This window comes from Chaetura pelagica, unplaced genomic scaffold, assembly GCF_000747805.2.
Source record: "Chaetura pelagica isolate M959 unplaced genomic scaffold, ChaPel_1.0 scaffold24, whole genome shotgun sequence".
Lineage (NCBI taxonomy): Eukaryota > Metazoa > Chordata > Aves > Apodiformes > Apodidae > Chaetura > Chaetura pelagica.
Genome location: NW_009953077.1, coordinates 4390087 through 4412188, shown reverse-complemented (window position 1 = coordinate 4412188; position 22102 = coordinate 4390087). Strand labels below are relative to the sequence as shown.

The window sequence follows — 22102 nt, the reverse complement described above, 5'->3', positions numbered from 1 at the left end:
CAAATAACCAAAGAGTTTATGAACAAGCCATTTGCCTTATGGATGGGATGTGAGGTGAAATTTATCCAGAATTGCATTAATTTTGTTATCTCCATATATTATCCAATATACATCTTGCCAAGTTTCAAGCCTGTCATTAACTTTTGGCATTTTGAATTATGTCTTCCCAGTAAATTTCAAAGATAATTAAAGTCAGGACAGGTCAGGTTTGAGATTAAACTGGCAGAGCTACATGGGAAAACTTAATGCCTGTTTCTGTTATCTGCAGTTTTATTTTTCATTAGTTTCTCCATGAAACATCTTTGCAGATAAAGCTAGATGAATGCTTTGATGGGAGTGAAATCAGAAAATCACATCCCTCTTAACTGAGTTTGGCAAGATATAGCCCATTAAACAGTGTGTCCAAGTCTGAACAAGACTACTAGGCCTGTTTCTTCAATCACTTAACTGCATTTCAGATTTCCCCTCTGTAAAATAAAGATAAAGATTATCTTCCCCTCGAATCCTCAAGAGAATGTTTGAAGATTAATTAGTTATTGTTTGTGCAGAGTTTGGATCATGTAGGGAATTATATACATCTTAAGCCTGCTATCATTACTGTTTTCTTCCATCTGAGAGTTTATATAATCTCATTCAATCACTTATATATTTGACCTTTGAAAAAGTGACCTTTAAAAATAACTGATGAGCAACAGGAAGAGTGGCTGTATGTGCCACTCTGCCACTGTTCAGCTCCATTATCATGAACTCCATTTGGAAATCTCTGTTGGCAACTTTCACCCTTCTCTGACACTGGGTGGAAGGAATTTTCTCTGTCACATTGAATTGTCTGTGTGAGGACACGATGCTGTTCCCTCTGGAGAGAGACTCAATCTGGTAGTTTTTTACAGTTATCTCTTAACGAAAGTAAACCAACATGACATACATGTACTTGTCTCACACTTTAAGTACTTGTTGAAGTAATATGAACTTGCCAGGTCTCCTGGGCTTGCTTAATTAGCACCAGTCATGTAAATGAGCAGTGATATTTTACAGTACTTTCTTGCACACTGACTCAACTGCAGGACAGGCATCTGTTCTGTCTCTTGGACATCATTAATTTGGTTTTGTGATGTCATGGGTTTTTTTTAACAGGTACATGTCTTAGGGGTGGGTCTGGCAGTCCACGAGAAATTTGTGCACCCAGAAATGCGTCCACTGCATAAGAAACTGATAGACCAGTTCCAGATGATGCGATCCAGTCTGTACCATGTAAGCTCACTGTTATGATTAAAGTTCCATCAGTTGCACTAAGGTTCACAAAAGAACTGGGCAGAGACAGCATTGTTTGAACCTACTAGATTGCCAAATTGTCTAAAGAATTACTGATTTTTGTGCAAGAAGGCAGTCCTAGTAAGTCTGTTAACTTAGCCTTTAATTTAAACTAGAATTTGTAATTGTATGTTCTTTGTTGTATCACAAAACAATTGTAAAGCTTAATTTTCAGTTACTGTCTTACACTATCTCTATGAATACCTAGACACTATCTTGAACATTATCACAACCAAACTAAAGGATATATTTTTATAATGTAGAAGAATTATTTCAAATATGTGTGTTAGCACTTCACTTTCCAACTGGAACATGTTTTTTCTAAGGTAGCTTCTAACTCGAAGGCTTTTTCCTCCATTCTTAGGAACTGTCACTGTGCAAGGACAGCCAGAAGTAACAGTACCAGGATTTTAAAATACAACCTTTCTATTTCAAAGCAGACGATATCTGTACAGGCTGCAGTTGCCAGTTTGAGTTTGCTGCCTTTCTTGAGAGTTTGGACAAGATCTGTATTTTTGAGTCCACATTTCTGTTTTGGAAAGTGTATGTGGCTGTAACTTGGGCCACAGTATGCCTCTGCTTTCCTCCCAAATTCCTGAAATAGCAGCTAGAAAGTCTTACTGGAAATAAACAGTGAATAGGGTTGTAAAGCACTGAAGTTCTCAATCCTGTGGAAATGCAGGATAACTGAGGATGACTGTAGGGAACATGGAAACAGATCAGGATTTTCCCACGAAGAAAACCTGTAATTTTCCACGGCCAACTTAGTTAAAGGATGTTTCCTTTGCAGGAGTTGCCTGGTTTGGATAAACTGAGTCCAGCCTGTTCTGGCTCTAGCACACCGCGCAGCAACGTCCTGGTGTCGCACGGACCGATGAGCCCCGAGAGCATCAAGCTGGTGCATCGACACAGGTACCCTGCTTTTGTCCAAAGTACCTAGGATCTCTGCACACTGTTGCGTTAAGATTCAAAGATCTAAGACGTGGTTAACAGTACTGCAGGAGGAGCAGGATGAGTTTTGGCAGAAGTGCCTTTCCTCTTCATTAAGTGCTAATTATTAAAGTTTGATTGAGAATTTGAATAAACAAGTTGAGAAATCCAATTTGCAGAAATCTCCATCACTTCACTTACTGGAGAGGAAGAAAACCACATCTCCCACTGTGATCTCCAGATTCAGTATGACTCTGGAGATTCCAACTTCTGTTGTTACACAAATAGCAAATAGATGGGTCCTTAGCTACCATAAAAGGAAAATGCTATTGCTTGTTTTAGAACCCAACTCAGTATGTTGCCATTTTTAAGGATTAGAAAATGTTCACGTTGTTTGTTGTAATTCTGATCAAATCAGAACCCAAATGTAATGATCTTTTGATCATGTCACAGTTTGACTACCAGGACAGACCAGAATACCAGAAAATGTCTCAGCCTTCACAGCAATATCCAGAAATGTGGATGCTTATTCAAACTGAATATCCATCTGTAAAAATTAAGATAATGAGGATAAAAATTGGGATTTTCAGGGCAAAAATATTTTTGTATCCAGCCAAAATTTCTTTATTTGAAAATGTACATATCCATACGAGTATGAAGAACAGTTGACAGGAATGTCTGTGATGTTACAAAATTTTAATTGTTCCTCCATGTTTACTTCTCTTGGTGGGTCCACGTAGCTCAGCTGGTTTTAAAGCCTGGCACAAAAACTCTGGAGGCTTGGTCTTGATTACATTAATCCAGGATGGTGAAATTCTTTTTACTATGAAAATTGAGTAACTCTTTTAACTACTTTAAGGGCTTGGCAGCCAACAATTGGTGCTGGATGATAATTTTCCTCAAAAATTCTCACTTTGTAAAGCCTTTTTTTAGTTCTTAGGGCAAGGTAGGGAGTCTGTAGTGTACGAAGTATGTATTTATGCATGTGATTCAGAGAGACAAAACAATTTCAAGAGTGAGATCTGGGTGTAGCCTGCACACCAGCTGGGCTTCATTAATTTACTGTCAGCTACAAGGGTGCCTTCAGCTGTAACGCTGAGGCCCAACAGATGCAATGAGGAAAACTTGTTTTGACCTGTGTGCTTTGTGCTTGTCCATGTCCTTTGGGATGTTTTTTTAAGCTGCTCCCACTTGTACTTCAGGATTAAAAATGAGTGATATCAGAATGTTCTGTTATAAACAAAAAAAAATATGCACTCTGTGTCATAACATGATGTTAACCTGGCTTTAGACTCTGAAATTTTACATCCTACATTCTATGTTGTCTGATATGTGGCCTTATTGTCATATTTTTCCTATTTACGCACATTTATGGGTTTTTTTAGGCTTATTCAGCTTGATTTTTCAAATGTGTTTGACATAAAGACGTGACCTAAAGCAGCAGGTAACTGTGGGTACTTACTAGCTTGGAAACAAAATCAGCCTTCACAAACGAAAACTAAGGTTCAAAACAATAATGATGCCCTTGTTCTGTCTCTGGTTTTATTCCAGCCCACTGAACTTGCTCGGTTCAGTCCGACACTCATCATCCTCTTTGTCGTCCCACACTTCCAGCGAAACAGGAAACCTGGTTATCCTGACAGACAGTTCTGTGGGGGAGACTGCTGAAGACATGTACCACATGCAGGTACAGCTCCAGCACCGCCTGCAGCGGCTGGCAGGCAGTGCTGAATGTGCTCAGGGGGGTTGTGCTTAGGGGTACACTTCACCTGTGCACATCTGTCCTGGAATATTCTTCTCAAAGAACTGAATAGGTAGAAGCTAACATTGTTCAAGAAGGATGAGAAAGTAATTCAGCCAGTTTTAGTTTGGGGAGAAATCTTCTTTATTTGTACAATGAAAGTTGCTACTGCAGTCCAGGATCATACTGTTGCTTTCAGAAAGTGCCATTTTGGTTGGCGTGTTATTTGTATGACCTGTTCAACACAGACAGGTAGTGTTCCTCTTCCTTTCTGGGGGGGGTGAAATGAGTCCCACAGTCCTGAGGGCAGATCTGTAGTGGCCTGAGCTGAACCTGTTTCCTAGACAGAGGCTGCACTAGGTGACTTTAGACAGGTAAATAATCCACTGATCCGCTCAAATCTCTCCTGATGATTTCTCTGCCTCCTGCAGCTTGTTTTCTGTACCTTCAGGCACCAAGGCTCAGTCACCAACCTCTCTGTTTTATCCTCCCCCCAGGCAAGCCCTTCCACCTCAAGCCTGAGCTCTACTCACTCGGCACCATCCCAGATGATTAACTCTGCCCCTTCCAGTGCTCGAGGTAAGAATGGATGGACCCAAATGAAGGGTTAACTGGACTTGCAGGCATCCCCTAAACCAGGCAACCCTGTTGACTTTCTGGTGAAAGACCACCTACACTGAAATAGACCAGTGTTTCTCTTTTGGAGCTGTAAATGCCTCTGCAAAGATGATTTCTTTAAAATTGTTTTTCATTCTTCAGCAATGGATTTAATACTTTTTTTCAGCAGTATTTGGAATGTATCTCTAAATACATGCTGGTTTCAGGCAGCTGTATTTCCATTGTTCTGACACAAAATTGTGGCAGGCAAGCCAGAGGAAAACAAGAATGGTCTTCAGTACAGTACTTAAGAGACAGATCATGAAGCCAAAGGCAAAAAAATCATTGTACACGTTTAATGAAATTATGGCACAAAAAAAAGAACATGAGGCAGTTTAACAGAAATGTATGTGTATGATGAATGTTAAAAGAAAAATTTTAAGCACTGGAGTTAAAAGAAAGGCTTCCCTGCTGGGAAATTCTTAAAGAAAGGAAAAAAGTAAAATCAGACTCTAGGGGTGCTCATGTTGCCTTTGCTGTTAAAGTAGGTGGTGTTGATATTGTTGATAATTTTCTTCCCAAGCCTCAGAGCTGAAGCAAAACCACTCTGTGCCATCTTCTGACTTTGGTAACTTCTAGTCAAGTTCCTTTTTTTTTTTTTTTCCCCTCTCATTTTGGATTCTTAATTGCAGGTTCACAAATTTCTACACCTCTTTTCACAGGTGTCTGAAGAAGAAGGTATCCAGGATGTAGTCAGATAGAGGCTGATAACTAAAAATGACCCTTTTTTCCCATACAGGGGAACTGTATGTCTCTTTATGGACACAGAATACAGAGAGGGCCCTTTCTCTCAGGCCAGCTTGATGCTTTTTTGCTCAATCTTGCAGTAAAAATGTTAATTGACTGGCTGTTACTATGATACAGATGCCTCAAAGTGATTTAATTGAAGGATTAGATGGAGTAGGAAGGTGAGAAGTAGACATTTTCAAATAAAGACAAATACCTTTGCTAATTGCTTAGGGCTGGAAGGCAAATAGTAAAGTAACCAGATGAAACTGGCATAACAGGAAAGGGAACATGGAACTGGGGGCTGTCATGTCAGGAAGATGTCCTTAAATGGATGTGCCTCAGCTGGCATGTGAGGTCTGAATTTTTTGAAGGATCTGAGGGGTTTTGGTGCTCAGTGTTTCAGGCTGTTTTCTGCTTTAAAAGTCCTGTGCTCACAGGGACAGGCTGTGCCAGTCTTTCTCAGCCTGGTGATTTCACAGCATCACCAACTTTCCTCTTTACTGTATTCTTTGCTGTTGCTTAGAAACCAAAGTGATGAATGCTTACAGAGGGTATGGTGCTGGTGGATGAGTCAACAGCACCTCCCAGAGATGAGAACTAGACAGTGTAAATGACAACAAATGTGGAAGCGAGAGAAGTAATTGTTTTGAAAAACATTTCAAAATATATGTGTATCTATTTTATTATTTACGCTTACATGTTTTGATAGCCTATGATACAACATTTCTTTTCTGCTACTTTCGTTCCCTTTTAAGTTGGGGGAGCACAGCATTAAGACATGACCAAGGGATTTCACTTCCAGTGAAGTCCAGATGCTCTCTGTGTTTCACACTGTGCAACTCACTATTCTGGTTAGTACAACGCTGCTGTTTGGAATGGAGTTGTTTGTAATGAGAAAAAGCCCTTACACTTAAGTTCCACTGTAGTGATACAGCTTTGTTTTTCTCCTTGGTGGTTTTTCCTTTTGGTTTGGTTTGTGTTTTGTTTTCTTTTTAATTGGGTGAATTTGATGCTTGTGAAAATAAGAGACCAGTATCACTGGCTGGAGTAAGGTACTTCACAAACATTGCAACTGCAGCTCTGCCAGTGCACCTCTATTCTTTTTCTATTTTTTTTCCTTTTTTTTTTTTTTTTTTTTGTTTTTTATTTATTTTCTTTTTAATTTAGTGCTGGTCAGTGTTTCAGGCTGTTTTCTGCTTTAAAAGTCCTGTGCTCACAGGGACAGGCTGTGCCAGTCTTTCTCAGCCTGGTGATTTCACAGCATCACCAACTTTCCTCTTTACTGTATTCTTTGCTGTTGCTTAGAAACCAAAGTGATGAATGCTTACAGAGGGTATGGTGCTGGTGGATGAGTCAACAGCACCTCCCAGAGATGAGAACTAGACAGTGTAAATGACAACAAATGTGGAAGCGAGAGAAGTAATTGTTTTGAAAAACATTTCAAAATATATGTGTATCTATTTTATTATTTACGCTTACATGTTTTGATAGCCTATGATACAACATTTCTTTTCTGCTACTTTCGTTCCCTTTTAAGTTGGGGGAGCACAGCATTAAGACATGACCAAGGGATTTCACTTCCAGTGAAGTCCAGATGCTCTCTGTGTTTCACACTGTGCAACTCACTATTCTGGTTAGTACAACGCTGCTGTTTGGAATGGAGTTGTTTGTAATGAGAAAAAGCCCTTACACTTAAGTTCCACTGTAGTGATACAGCTTTGTTTTTCTCCTTGGTGGTTTTTCCTTTTGGTTTGGTTTGTGTTTTGTTTTCTTTTTAATTGGGTGAATTTGATGCTTGTGAAAATAAGAGACCAGTATCACTGGCTGGAGTAAGGTACTTCACAAACATTGCAACTGCAGCTCTGCCAGTGCACCTCTATCCTTTTTCTATTTTTTTCCTTTTTTTTTTTTTTTTTGGTATTTATTTATATTCTTTTTAATTTAGTGCTGGTGAAAGGTGCTGGATTGACAACTCTGGAGGCTGAAGCCCTCTATTTATCCACAGAACAGATACAGCATGGGCGGCAGCCGTGCAAGTTTCCCCACGCTGCCCCCACCAATGTGCCTCATCTCTGTCCTGGAGGGACCACCTCTAGAGGTGAGAGGATAGTTCAGTCACCATGACCCATCCAATCCCTAGCCTTTCTGCTGAGACTGCCAACAAAGCTGCAATAGTCACGATGCTGCCAGTTAACCACTTTTCAGATGGGAAGTATATGAAAGCCAACAGTTTATTTGGTACAGGCCACCTAAATTTATCAACTTGGCATCTTTGTCACCTGTGGCTTTAACCTGAGCACGGTTACCTTGGATTTCTAGGTTTCTGACAGATGTTTAAACACTTCTCTCATTTATTTCAAATATTAATGTAAAGGTGAAAAAACACTATTGCATTGTCCAGATACTTCTACCACCTTCTCTGTTTAACTGCAGAGTCCTTTTGGAGCTCAGCTACTAGCACTGTTCTGAAGAGATGGGTATAATTATAATATAATTAGTTCCCCTAGTGACCAAAGGAAAACATGGCCATTCGTGTTAAAAATCTAGCAAGAATTTAAATCTTATTTCTAATTGTCCACTTCAAAAAAATTACCCTTTCACACAAGCTAATTATTTGGCTTGTCCAAAGAAAATAAATAAAGCCGTTAATCCAACATTTTGTTTAAACGGTAGTCATCAAGACTTGATTTGATTGTATGACTGAGGAGCAGATAAAAGCATCAAACCTCACAGTAGTTTTAATATACAAAAGTTAGAGCAAAAGTTTTAAATAAAAATTGTAATCAGAATACAGTAAGAATTTTCTAATTCTGTTGCTAACAATAAAGATCTTGCTAGTTACTGTTAGATTAGTAAATATGTATCTTTCAGTTTTCACCTGGCTTTCACCTTATGTAGTTTCTTCCTTCTCAAGAAAGCAACACTGTTGTTGCATGGAGGATCAGTAAGAAATTCAGTTTGTTTCAGCTTCATCTGAGGCAACTCATGAAGCCCTGGTCTAACCTTCCTTAAGTTAAAATACCAGATAAGCCAGTGTTTGTTAGGCAGTAATTGTAACACAGAAAGACCTGGAAACAGCTAGGAGTTGGTTAGGTTTTTTTCAGTAATGTCATTTCAAATATGTTTGGGACTCCTGGTGCATTCTAAAAGTAACTCCCACTTGATGAGTCACCTCTTAAGGCATCCCTACTGCTCAGCTCCCTTTTTAGGTGTAGAAAAGGAGTCCTAGTGTCTTACTTAGCACTTTGCAAGAACCCTTATGGGTTCTTAAAAACCCTTATGGGTTCTTAAAAGAGAAAAAAAGTTATTATTTGGTGCAGGAGCAAACCGTTTTCATAACAGTTATACAAATGATGAATCAGGAGAAAAGATTAATTGATATGGAATTTTTCAAACTACATTACTTTTCAGTTTCATTCCCTAAAACTAATACTTGACACAAGTGGATTAATATTTTCATCATTAAAAACTACCTCTGGCTTCAGCGTAGGTTTTCCTTTCTCATTAACAGATGAACACATCAAGTGTACCAAGCTACAAGCAGTAAAGCCTGGTACATGCTGCAGCATTTTACATGGCCACTGGCTGCTCTGGAAGCATTTAATAACTTTTTTTTTACTTTGTTTTTAAATTTTGCCAGTGCCTAAAAGAAGCCATGGTGATTGTGCTCTCTGTCTGTTCAAAGAAACAGGCCTGACTGCTAATAAAAGCAGTTACAGCCACTCCTCTTCTGACCTGCAATTCAGGGGTACCAGTAGTAAATTTTTTTTGCAGACTGGATACTTGGCATAATCTGTTACAATCTTTATAGCTATGGTTCTTCACAAATTTAGGGTACCAAACAGCAGAGCTATTTTGTAAACTAAACTCTGCCACCATATTTAGCACATGGGATTTTTCAGGTCATGCAATACAAGGTCTGTGGAAACTCTAGCTCCATGTAAACTGATGGCACACGGAGGTGGTTTGCATCTTGGATGTAAAATGACAAGGATGACACAAGATGAATAAAAAGAAAAGTTTGGAGTATAGGTTGTTCTGTGATGTAGTTCTGGGCACAGCTAAAAGTTCAGCATCCTCACATCTGCCATGCAGGAACAGGACTACCTGTGATGTGTGAGTAAAAGAGACTCAGCATAAAGCGTTAACACTGTCTTCCAAGCTGATGTTGTAAATAAGAGCAAACAATGTTGTCTAATTATGTTTCTGTTTTATGTCTGGGGAGAAAATGAGTTTGGAACTAGAATGCAGATCCTCTGTGGCTGTTCATGTCAGGGTGGGGGTGGAGATTAATCTGGGATCTGCCACCCCTGATGGAATTGTTGCAATTGTAGGACCTTACCCTGCATTCTGCTGGACACATTGTTCCTTCCACTGTGTGCTGAATATCAGTCCCAAAAACTGCATGTTTGCTTTTGCTGGGGTAAAAGCTGCATTATCCAGTACCAATGCCTTTGCTGATACGTTGGGAGTGCTGTCCAGGTAATGTGTGTGGTTGTGGAAAGTCTGCAAGAGGGGGCATGTATTCCCCACCAGCCAGCATGGCTCTGTGATGCGCTGTGTGCTGCCATCTGTTAAGTGCGTGTTTGTGACGCAGTGAAATAATCAGTGCAAATTAAAGCTCACTCTAGCAGCTTCAGAACATTCCTGCCTAATATTGTGTATCCCAAGGGATGCACGTATCAGCAGTACTAAACTTTAGGAAGTCACTGATGGGAATTGTTCTTCTGGCAAATCCACAATCAGCTGTTGCATCTCATAAGGCACACTGTTAGATGGCTCTCATCTAGAAGGACATGAGTTCCAAATAATTCCATGCACCAGGAAGCTTTTTACCTTAAATATCTTGACAACTACACAGATAAGTAATAGTTAACAGTCAAGAATATTCCTGATATGTAACTCTAAGCATTGGTAAATGTCCTGATGTCAGAAAATGCCTCAGGATTCCAACACACTCAGTACTCATCATACATAACCCAGTGGCATTATAAGCAAAGTGCCACCCACGTTTACAGAAAATTCTGTTTATTACTGGAGTTTTTTTACCTTAACAAAGCAGAAGCTAACCAAGGTATTGCCAACTCAGTGGCAACACATCAAACTATCTCTACCAGAACTGAGGAACAAATAGCTTCCTGCTTTAACTGAATGATGTATTCCTTTCTTCCTGATACAGTCCTAAAATGCACAATGTTATGGAATTTCCATAACTCTACAATACTTCATGAGGCAGTGGAGCAGTAAGCACTGTACACCACAGCCAAATCCACACAGATTCCCTCTTTTTGATTGTTTTTTTAACATATAACTTCGCAACATACAGCTAGGGATGCACACATCTCACACACCTTACGTGATAGGTCCTTAATTGTCTATAACAAGCCAGTTTTTATGTCACCCTTGTGCTGTGCACCCCACCAACAGCTGCTTTGTGGGCTCAGCACCATGTTTCCTTGAGTCCTGTAAGAGCATCTGTCTGAACAAATGGCAGAGGAGGCCCAGATGACTGGGCATGCAGAGACGTGGCTGGTGTTTGTCACGTGTACGTGATCACTCTCACTTGTTTACAGGCTCTCCCTCTCTACCAGATAAGTACCGCCACTCTCGGGAGATGATGATGTTGCTGCCAGCCCATCGGGACCGACCCAGCAGTGCCATGTATCCTGCAGCTATCATGGAAAACGGACAGGTAACACATCCACGTTATGTCATTTCCATCACCTGAAACTGTAGCTTAAGTTTTACTATTTTTCACCACTTTAAAGCTTCCCTTCTTATTTTTGGAAAGCACAACAACTTAGGATCGTTTTCAGAGGCAACACAGAACTTCTATCCACTGACCCCAAGAGCCACCTGCTTTGGTGGTCAGCACTGTTACACTCTAGAGATCCACAACTACTTGCTTATGTAGACCCAGTCTAATGTTCCCATCAATTCTTTAAACAACTTTCCTTGCTTAAAAAAAGCAATCAGAAAGCCCCAGGGCTTTGTACCAGCTGCTCTGTAACTTTTTTTTCTTCTCCCTTAGCCTCCAAATTTCCAACGCGCCTTGATCCAGCAAATGATTGGACCATGCAAACCTTGCAGTGATCCCAACCTGTCTGTGGCTGAGAAAGGTACTCTTTTTCCTAGTTAGCATGCATGCTTTCTAAAATATTACTACTCTGGTCATGCTACAGCAAGTAACAAATGGGCTTCTACATTTCCTGGCAGAGTGCACTCTCTCACATTTGTTTAATTAACAGTTTAATTAACTGGGCCTTCTGCCAACCTATAGTCATTTCAGATCATTCACAGAAGGGTGGAGCTGCACAAACCTCTTTATTTCAGAAAGCTTTCTGAGTTGAGCATTTTGTTCTTGAAACAAATCCTGCAGCCTTTATCAAGCAAAACTTCCAAAGCAGCACATGAAAGAAGAGGGCATGGGTTTTGGATGGTATTTTTAAATACTGGTTTTTTTTAAAAATATGCATTTATTGTTCAAAACTTTAACATTTGTTGTAAACACTCTATTTATTAAGTTTAGTATTAGTAATGTATGCAGAAGAAAACATGAAGGGAGTTTGTTTGGTACAGCAGAAAAGGAGGAGCTCTTGGAAGGGGTGCCATGGACAAAGCGATGGGCTCAAAAAATGATCTGAGAGGCAGCATTCTGAAAAAGCAGAAGTGGGCAAAATTCACGAGTCAAAAATCTAAGCCAGAGGCTGCCTAAGTAAGCAACAGCCATGGGTATGGCTAGGAAAAATGGTATCTTCCAAGATTTTTTTAAGGCCAGGAAAGACCATCGCAGCTCTCTAGTCTAACCTACATAAAGCACTCCATTAGACTTTTATCAGTATTTTTGCTTCAGGAGCTGTGCCTGAACTAAATTTTATCATTTTGGGAAAAAAAAAAAAAAAACTAATTTCATTTTATAATTTCTAATAAGTCAGAATCCTCTACTCCAACACTGTGACAGCCTTACAGATCAGTCCAGTTGAAAACCAAAAGCCAATGAACAGTTCTGAATAAATGGCAGGATGATGACCTGATGACAGTAACAGGTGATGACAACAGAGAGCTGAGACGATGGGGTGAGGGATTAAGAGCTCCACCTTAGCCATGCAAGATTGAACTCAACACATGACAGAGGAGGTGAGATCTTTATAAAGCACAAGAGAAAGATCTGGAAAAGGAAGGTAGTTAAGTATTTATTACTTTACTAGGACAAATACTTTAATTTGTATTTGTGGGCAATATTCAGCAAGAGTGTAGTCTACAGCACAAAGAGAAGGGGATCAGAGAAGAAGCCAGAGGCCCATAGGAGCCCTGAAAGACACAGATGATGTTCAATAATTTCTCTTAGGGGATAGTGTAACAGGAATCCCAGCTCTTCAGCCTGGTTAGCAGCATAAGTGCAGTGCCAGGTGTTTTTTGCAGCCCACATCATTCTTTGTAAGTCAGGATGCCATCTGCCTTGGTTTCTGTTAACAGTCATGCCCCATGAAGTTACCCATCCCCATTTCTTGCCAAATCAGGAGCTCTGCTCAGTAATTCTGATCAACAACACAGGTGGATGTCAGTCACCCAGAACAGAATGGCTCTAATGCAACTTCCTTGCTAATTAAACTTGGCCACCAAGCCACTGAGCACTTTTGCAGAGAGAGATGAACTAGGACAGAGCACAAAGAGCTCCCTAGGTAGGCTCATCCCCAAAGTGTTTTAGATAAAACAGAGTTTAACAGACAGCAGCCACTCTTAAAAGTCACCTGATCTCTGGATGATTTCCAGCACTCTTAAATACTCAAAAAGTCTTGAATGAGGGAACACGGAGAAAAGTATAAATGGATTATGCACTGGGGTACCATGTTCTCTTCTTCACATTCTTCTACTGCATCTCAAGTGTTTAAAAAAAGCAAAACTAAACACAAGTCATTTTACAGGCCAAGCAAATGCGGTTCTATTCTGTCCTTTTCACTTGATGCTGGTATATTGCAGGAGAGACCAGTGTGCATCTTGTCCCTCTGTTGTAGCCTTTTGACACCAGTTGCAGTCATGCAGATGAAAGCACTCTGCTCTGTGCACAGCATGCTCAGGAAATCCATCTGAAGGCAGATTACCCATGTTGAGATGTACTCCTTGGTTTGAACTTGTTCTCTGTCAACATTTTCCTATCTCCTTTCTCAATTTGAGAGTGTCTCTTTAAAAACATTCACATTTGTATTTTTATGGGGTTTGTTCCATCTTACAAAGCTGTCACTTTGTAATCTCTCTTCAGGGAATTTTAGGTCTTGGGGAGCCTGTGTTCAACCTACCTCATGAACAAATGAGAAAAAAAAAAACAAACACAAAGAAACCTTTCAAAATAATTTCAGAAAAGAAATGCATAAAAATGGCTGCAGGCATTTTAATTAAAGAGAAATCCTCTTCAGATGTCAAACTCCATGTTTATTTCTCCAGGCTTCCATTTTCTGAACTGAAGATGGAAAAAGCTATTTTTATCTGTTTTCTTTGTTATGCTCTTGAATTCTCAAGATCTTGAAAAATGTTCATGTTAGAAAGAAGAAGCAGGTTCTATTTCTATAAAATCCAAAGTCACAAAGATCATAGTTTCTAGCCTTTCTGATCAACAAAGACTTTTTCAGGTGACTAAAATACAAGGAGTTTGAACTGTCCTTAAGTATTTTTTCATTAAATTTTTTATCTACTCTAGCTTAGTAAATTTGGGCTTTAGAGTTGAGATTTCCTCTTTTAACAGATAGAGGTGTAATTTTCCCCCTCCCCCATCTTTTATTCAGTCTTCACTTAACCAGTGCAGCAACAGGTCTCTCTCTGTGTTCCATGAGGGTTCTGCCACATGTTCCCTTCTGCTCTGGCACCATTTACCACCAAGCAGAGCAGCTCAGCTGCCATCTAGCTGCCATTCCATCAGAAAGATTTCATTTACATACTGGTTTGCAAAAAGACAACAATACCAAAACAAAACCAAAAAGAAACCCCACCAAAAACAACAGAACCCAACAGAACAACCCCCTAACAGAGATCTACTGCTCTTCAGATTTGCTGGAAATGAGGGGGCCCAGGAGGGGAGATGGGCAGACTTAACACTACAACCACCTAACTCACGCTTCCTTAACAAAGTCAACCCGCAAACTTAACACACTGTAGACTAGACAATGTCTCTGTGCACCTTCAGTCCTACAACTCACCATGTCCCTAGAATCCATTTCTACTGCTAGAGAGCAGACTGGAGAGTCAGTCCTTCTGGCCCCACAAGCTCCCTGTTATGTTACCCAAGATAAATCTGTTTCAATCCTTCAGCTGTGCCAGCAGCGCCCAGTAGCTGGAGCCTAGACAGCGGAACCAGAGAGGCCCTGCCATTCCTGTCTGCCCACGCTGGGAGCATCTTGGCCCCACCAGTACCTCCCCGAAGCCTGCCCCATGGTAAGGAAATGCCCAGCAGGCCTGCTGCATAATGCCTGCAGTCATGCGCAGATAAGTCTAGAGCACCTGAAAACTGACCTTTCCCCCCCATAAAAGCAATCAGAAACAAAACCCCAAAAGTCTTTCCTGGTCTTCTAGGTTAGCACCAAAGTTTTCAACTGAATTTATTTTTTCCAAAATCTTCAAAATTTTTAGAGTCCTTATACTAATATGGACTCACATCTATTTTGGGACTCAAATTAAATGTGTTGAAGCATGGCCAGGCTTCTTGCCAGTGACCATCTTCAGCAGTAACTTAAGGTTAGAAAGCTATTAATGAAACTACAAATGTTCATTGTTTACGAGCCTGTTGCCTTGCCATGAGATCCTTGATAACAGGGGTGGATGGAAATCTATCACTGCACTTAACTTCTTGTTAGCATTTTGTGACGTGACAGATGTGTTCCACATTATCGATCAGGAAGTTGGAGTGGAGCTATCAGCAGTTGGAGCTGTTACCTGCCATGACAAAGTCTAAAATCCCAGCTCTTTTGCTGCAGCGAGGCAGCACCAGTCTGTTTCTGATCCTTGTCTCATTCCAGGACACTACTCACTGCACTTTGATGCCTTCCATCACCAGCTCAGTGATGCTCCTCCGGCACTGCCTGCACGAACGTTGCGCAAGGTAAAAAAAGTGGTAGGAGAGCAGAGAGGGATATAGATGGAAAATCGTAGGCTCCTGGTTAACCCACTCCCACCAAGTAGCTTTTGAATACAGATACACTATTTTTAATGTGCTAGTAAATAACACAAGAAAATCCACTGAAAGCTCATAACCTGCTCCATAGGTGACTTCTATAGAAATAACTGTTGTAGGCCCTTCCACTTTCCTTTGCGTCACATGCTGTGATTTCAGGCACCCTGATTATCACCTCAGCTCCTGTTTTTTAACAGCCCTGGTGGTGTTAGGTACACTTGTCTGCTCACCAAAGGGTACTTCCATACAAGTCAGAGGAGTGCATCTATAAACTAATGATCGCTGATAATTTTCAACATAATGGAACTTCACCACTGTTAACAACACTGCACAAAGCTGGAATGTGGGACCAACACACAAGATGCAATCTTGCCTCTTATGTAAATTTTAACCTGGTTTTGTTTTCCTCCAAACAGTCCCCTCTTCATCCTATCCCTGCATCACCCACCAGTCCACAGTCTGGTCTAGATGGAAGTAATTCCACTTTATCCGGCAGTGCCAGCAGTGGTGTCTCTTCCCTGAGTGAGAGTAATTTTGGACATTCTTCTGAACCACCTCCTCGCACAGACACCATGGATTCTGTCCCTAGCCAGGCCTGGAACATGGATGAAGACCTAGAGACACCCTACCTCCCTGTCAGGTACAGTCTCTCTGAGCCTGATGTCCTAGAGTCACTCAAATCCCAGCCATGCCGAAGCCACTCTGCTCCATCTGGAGTCATTCCTCAGGACACCATGGACCCTCCTGCTCTACCCCCCAAACCTTACCACTCCCGGCTGCCAAACATGGAGAACGAGGAGGGGATGATAATTGAAGATGATGACAAACACCGCCCATTGCATCGTAAGGTGTCCCAACCTGTGAGTGGTGGAAAGGAAGAGCAGGCCAGGGTAGCATGGGAGCATGGCATCAGTGAGCAGTAGGGACAGCTCCTGGTAAGCAGCCTGTATCATCACTCCATGTCTGACTATACAGGAGAGAGAGAGAGAGAGAAGGACTCGGAGAACAGCAAACCAATTTTCTACTGCCGCAAGTTTATGTCTGGAGCCCGCAACAGCAACTGGGCCAGCATGGGAGGTTGCTGCTTTCCTTTTTAATTTCTTTTTACACCTTCCCGTTATGTTTTTTAACTTTCTGCGCAGTGGACAGTTATTCCTTCTGCAGTATCTTAACACATCAGATGGCACACAAGCCACAGAGACTTGCAGAAGCTGAAAAATACAATTTTAAGCAGAGGGGGGGAAAAGGGGAGAATGTGGCAAGCTGATTTTGAAACTGCTTTCTTTCCTCCCAGTTCTGAGACGCACATGAGTAGACACAGTTGCACTAGGGACATATTCTTTGCTGTACAGAAGTGAAAGCTCATTGCTGAAATCAGGGATTCTGGGAACTGTCAGGCTGGAAGGTGCATGAGCTGCAGGCAGTGGAAAGATGGCAATTCAAGAAGATATTGGCTCTTTTGAGAGCAGGATTGTACATATCTGTGCAGTGATCTCCCTGCATTGGTTCATAGGTGCTGAGGCAATCCAACCAGTGCTGATGCACTGATTTCCAAGATATAATTTCCAACAAACTCTGCCTCCTTTGTTTTTTATGTACTGTTTGTTTTCTTAAATTTTGCTTTCACTGGCTAAACCAACCTACTTTCTCATTGTAATCATATGCTATTCATCTGTGCTACAGGATGAGAGGGGGTTCGTAGCCACTGGAGCTGCAACCTAATTGTAGGCCTTTCTCATGCCCAACTTTGGGCAGGCTGTTGACACCAGCATTTCTATTCCAGTTTAAAAAAAAAAAAAAAAAGCAAACAACCAAATTGAGTTTTTCCTGCTACAGCTGGTTGACAACCCAACCAGTAAAGAAAAGGTGGCTTAAACACATCAAATCCAACAATCCTTGCCTCAGGGCTGAACATAATTCTCACCAACTTCCATCACTCAGGAGCTGAGATTCATTCCCTGTTAACCACACTGTCCTCAGTCCTTCCCAAAAGCTCATTGCAGCTGGTGTGCAGAAAGAATCTCCATCTCTCACAGTAGACAGAAAACACTAAGATACAAGAAATGCTCAGTATACAGTGTACACCCTAGAGTCAGGGATCTTAAAGGCAACCTGTAAAGAAGAAATGTCTGTTTCCTCTTTTGCTTCTTTAGAATGTATAAAGAAGCTTTAAGAGCTTCTTCTCTTTTCTGGAAGGTTGATTTCCTTTCTCCTCAGGCAGCAATACAGTCTTCCCCCTCACTGCCTTTTTTTTTTACTGATGGGCTCCAGAAATGACTGAAGAATGTTTTAAAGAAAACCCAAACAAACAAATCCCAAGAAACAGAACCATGCAGAGGTGAAGATGGTACAAATCTATGAACACAAAACAAGCCTTTTAATCAGTATTTGCTTAGTTCAGTACATGACAAACCAGGAAAAAAACACTTGGTAACAGAGCCAAGAGCTGTTCTTTGAAAAGAACAGTAAGAAATCTTTTATTTGTATTTTCAGTATTTTTAAAAGAACTTTCAGTCAAGACCATATCAAATATTCAATGCTTTTAAATAAAAAAGCAATGTTCCTTACCATGCCCACACATTTTAGCCTTCCCAGTAGCCCTTTGCACCTGCAGATTGCAAAGCACACTCCAGGGGATGGTAACAAACCACCCTCTCACCACAGACAAATCTGAAGCACATTCAACTAAGAGACTGACTTACCTCCATCATCTAAATTAGTGGCAGGAGTAGCACTTAATTTTCATATTCAGTTCTTGCCCTAAACACTCAGTTTCTCATGCTACAGGCAGCATAAAGAAGCAAAAAAGGATATTGTAAGTCTTTTGCAGGTCACCTTTAGCACTACCTCTAAATGCAGTGGCTGGGCAGAGTACATTGCTTCTGAACTCTCCTAAGGATGGTCTGTCTGTACAACGTTTGGACTCAGCAGTTGTATGAAGGGGAATTTAAGAGGATTTTATTCTTTTTCTTCTCAAGCTCTAGCCCATGAAAAAAATACTAAGTTATGGATTTGTTTCTTAAATGGCCTATTTGGCTGGAACAAAGTCTCTCTTGCTTCCTCTATTTTGTTATTAACACAGGCTGCTTGTAATCATATCCTTCACAGTTAAAACAACCTTAAAAAAACCTGACCTATAGTGGACGTTTCATTTCTAGCAGGAAAGTGAGTTTTCCAATACTAGGACACTCCTGTATGTTAATGAATCAAAATGGACCTCTGGTATAGAACACGTGTATGAAAACTCAACTCGATTATGTTTTTGGTAAAGGTAAGTCAAGGTAATTCTTTAGGAATGAGTGACATTCTCACATACGCTATTCTCCCATCTGACCAAGTGTCTCCAAGTGAAGTTGTTAAGAGAAATAAGTATTTGATACCATCTGCCATGCCCCTTTTTTATTTTTTCGCAGGAATATTAAAAGCAGTAAGTGTAGTGACTTGCTGAGCTTCCTTATTGCAAAAAAACAGCAAGTCTTGCAAATAAAACTTTGCAAAAACTACAATATGGGACTAAGTCCCAGTCAGCTGGAAAACTTGCCCACTGGAGCTCTGATCAGTCTCTCAAAAGGTATCATCCTGCTCCAATCAGAGACCTGGTGCAACAGGAGTCCATTTTGGGAGGCTGACATTACAATGTATTTGTAAGGGTTTAAAGATCAATTACATGATGTATAAAAATACCCAGTTTATGGAAAGTTTGCATGGAGAAGGACAGAATAAATGGCTGAATTTACCAAATTTAAGTCTCTCTGGAGTTAAATTTGTTACTATTCTGATATCTACCAAATATTCTGTCTTGCTTTTCAGTGCTTGCCTGAAAGGGGGCAGAAGATAGAAAGACTATTATTAAAGATTAAGGTTTTGTGAATCTTGGAACTAATACTTCTTGGTACTAATACTTCTCTGTAGGGTGGGGTGTCTTGTAGCATAACACAACTTCAACATCAAGCTCAGTCCTGGAGTGGGTGGAAGCAACAGCAGTTGTTGCACTTGCCTAGCAGGATTTGAAGAATCCTTGTATAAACCACAGCAACAGGATGTTTTGAACACGACCTCGTCATTCTATATTTAATCCAAACTTAAAATGTACTTGCCTTCATTGGGTTTTCTTTGCATAACCACACAGCATGTGCATTCGTGGGAAAACTGATGGAATTCTGCTACAAATCTATCCATCATCACTGTACCTGCTGGCCCCTTCTGAAACAGAAAAGCAATTAAACAATTTATCTGAATCCTACTTCCCTCCCTCCCCCAGTAGTTGGGTTGGTTTTATTACTGTGTGCAAGACTAAGATTCTTTTCCATTTTTTCCTCTGTTTGCCTTTTAGATTATTTACCCTTTTTTAGGTAAGGGATATTGTATATCCCTTCTGTGGGAGAATCAGCCAAAACTGGGGAGGCTGGAGAGAACAAGAGCCTTTGGGAAACAAATTATGTGATATTTAAATTTTCCTATGATCAAGCTTCTCTGTAAATATCCCCATTTGAATGCTGTGTATTTGTACAGGAAATTGAGCAAAAAATGTATAGATTGTGATGTCTGACTGGTATTCTGCCCTGTAAATGTGTTTTTAACCTCTGGCATTCTGTGCTTATTTAAAAAAGGCAAAAACCTCTAACCACTTCTCTTTTGTGTATTCATGTTTGAAACAAAATTAAAACAGCTATCTTATCTATAATGGAAATCAAATTTAAAAGGAAAAAAGTAATTTGTACAAGTGTCCTAAAGGTACTTCATTGTATATATTGTGATAGCATGTTTCCAGAACCAACAAATAAGTGGTGTGAATTTTAGATGTAAATATCTACTGTTTGTTTGGGGTTTCTTTCCCTTATCCATTCACTCGACTGCTGTGATGTGGAATTAAAGATTAATACCTGATATTAAAGTGGTTTATCTGTATGTTCATTGTTGTCCTCCAGACAGGGTTATCCTCAGGCTGCCTCACATGTTCCAGAGGTATGCAGAAATGGCCACTACTTCCCCCTGTCGTGCAAAAGATTGCTGTTTGACAAGTGATGGTTCATTTAACTTGTTTTATTACAACAGCAAGACATTTTGACAGTGATTTCATTTCTTGCTTTTTAAGTTATTTAAATACCAATCACCCACACCAACATTCCCCCATTCCCAGGGCCAGGCTCCCAGGGCCACAGCATCCAAGATGGGGACAGAACCCTACCCCCTCCCGTTATATAGTTCTGAGCCACAGCCCCCCCAGAATGGTTCCAGCCCTGGCTTGTTGAGACATGACCCTCCGTTTCTGGGGACTCACCATGCAGTGCCCGCAGCTGAGCACAGGAGGGTGCTCGCTGTCCCAGTGTGTCGCAGCTTAAGAGTGAGGGGATCCCTTGGCTTATCCCGGGACACCTGTGTTAAAAGGAAAGAGGCTCAGAATACTGAGAGGCTGGCTTACGGGGGAGTAGGGAGGGTGAGGAGGGTCAGGCAGCACCGGGACCTGGCAGCAAGGGGACAACGGGGTTCCTGTGGCACAGGGGATGCTCCCTGGACAGATGAGCCCCCAACCCCACAGTGGGAGGAGGAGCAAGATGAGTCAGCCCCAACCCCCTGGGGCAAGGAAGGGTCCGTGGGTCTCTGGGGTGGCTGGAGAGGTCCTGGGGAGGGAACAACTGGGGGCTTGGAGAGCAACATCGGGGCACCAGAGAAGCCGAGGGCAGCTGAGAAGCTCTGGGCACAGCAAGGGAAGGAGGGAATAATCGAGGGAGGGAACAACACTATCTGTTATCGAGCTGTTCTTATCTAAGTCCTTTTGAAATTCAAAAGTTTTTGATTTTTCAAGTAAAAATTATTGTTCCCTGTTTCTACATAAAGAGTCTATGGAGCTAGTTGGGGAAAAATAAACACTAAAGCAACGGTGAAACTGGGGATAAAGGGAAGCGCTTGGTGGCTTTCCCAGGGGCTGAAAATGGAGAAAAAGGTGAAACCGTGCAGAGGACACAGGGGAGCTCCGCTGGCCCGGGGAGGGGGATGTGGGGCAGGGCTTGGCTCAGGGGGGGATGTGAAAGGCCCTGCAGTAGGGAAGCGAGGTGGGCAACAGGGCATGGGACACATGGGCAAGGACAGCATGTGCCAGCTCAGGGCTAGGCATGGAGGGAGCTAGAGGTGCAGCTGGAGCCAGGAGAGCCAGGCAGGACTTGGGCAGCTCGGCAAGCAGGAGTTGGGTTGTGGAGCCCAGCTTGGTGAGAGGGGCCTGGCACCACGGCTGGGGCAGGGGATGGGGGAACGTGTACACTGTGGGCATTGCACACTGTGGGCACATACTGCAAGTCTGAGCCTGGCCAGGAAAGCAGCACTCAAGGGCAGGTTGGGGTCCAGCAGAAGGCCCCAACACCCCCCATGGCATCCCAGTGCAGTGGGAGATGGTACCCAGGAAGCTGCAGCCCCCTGGGGCTGGTGTACCCAGGGTGGCTGTATCCCCCTCGGGTGAACATGGTGCCCCTATCTCCCTGCAGGAAAGTGGGTGCTGCCCCCCCCAGCCCATCCCCAGCTCCCTGCACTCACCCTGGGGCTGGCTGGAGCAGGGAGGCACCACACTGGACCAAGCC

General features: G+C 41.7%; 2 protein-coding genes across 2 annotated transcripts in view; both read left to right on the top strand.

Annotated features, from left to right (window-relative positions):
- DOCK3 (dedicator of cytokinesis 3) overlaps window positions 1–16453 on the top strand; it is a 169673-nt gene extending 153220 nt beyond the window's left edge. The window contains exons 46-53 of the mRNA XM_009996965.1: window positions 1135–1251; window positions 2102–2223; window positions 3793–3928; window positions 4414–4561; window positions 10942–11060; window positions 11400–11487; window positions 15376–15458; window positions 15947–16453. Coding sequence (XP_009995267.1) covers window positions 1135–1251; window positions 2102–2223; window positions 3793–3928; window positions 4414–4561; window positions 10942–11060; window positions 11400–11487; window positions 15376–15458; window positions 15947–16453 — 1320 coding nt within the window. The remainder of the gene's footprint in view (window positions 1–1134; window positions 1252–2101; window positions 2224–3792; window positions 3929–4413; window positions 4562–10941; window positions 11061–11399; window positions 11488–15375; window positions 15459–15946) is intronic.
- Window positions 16454–16489: 36 nt separating this feature from the next.
- Window positions 16490–22102, top strand: part of MANF (mesencephalic astrocyte-derived neurotrophic factor) — a 15484-nt gene continuing 9871 nt past the window's right edge. Inside the window, exon 1 of the mRNA XM_009996964.1 lies at window positions 16490–16607. Within this exon, the coding sequence (XP_009995266.1) occupies window positions 16490–16607 (118 nt within the window). The remainder of the gene's footprint in view (window positions 16608–22102) is intronic.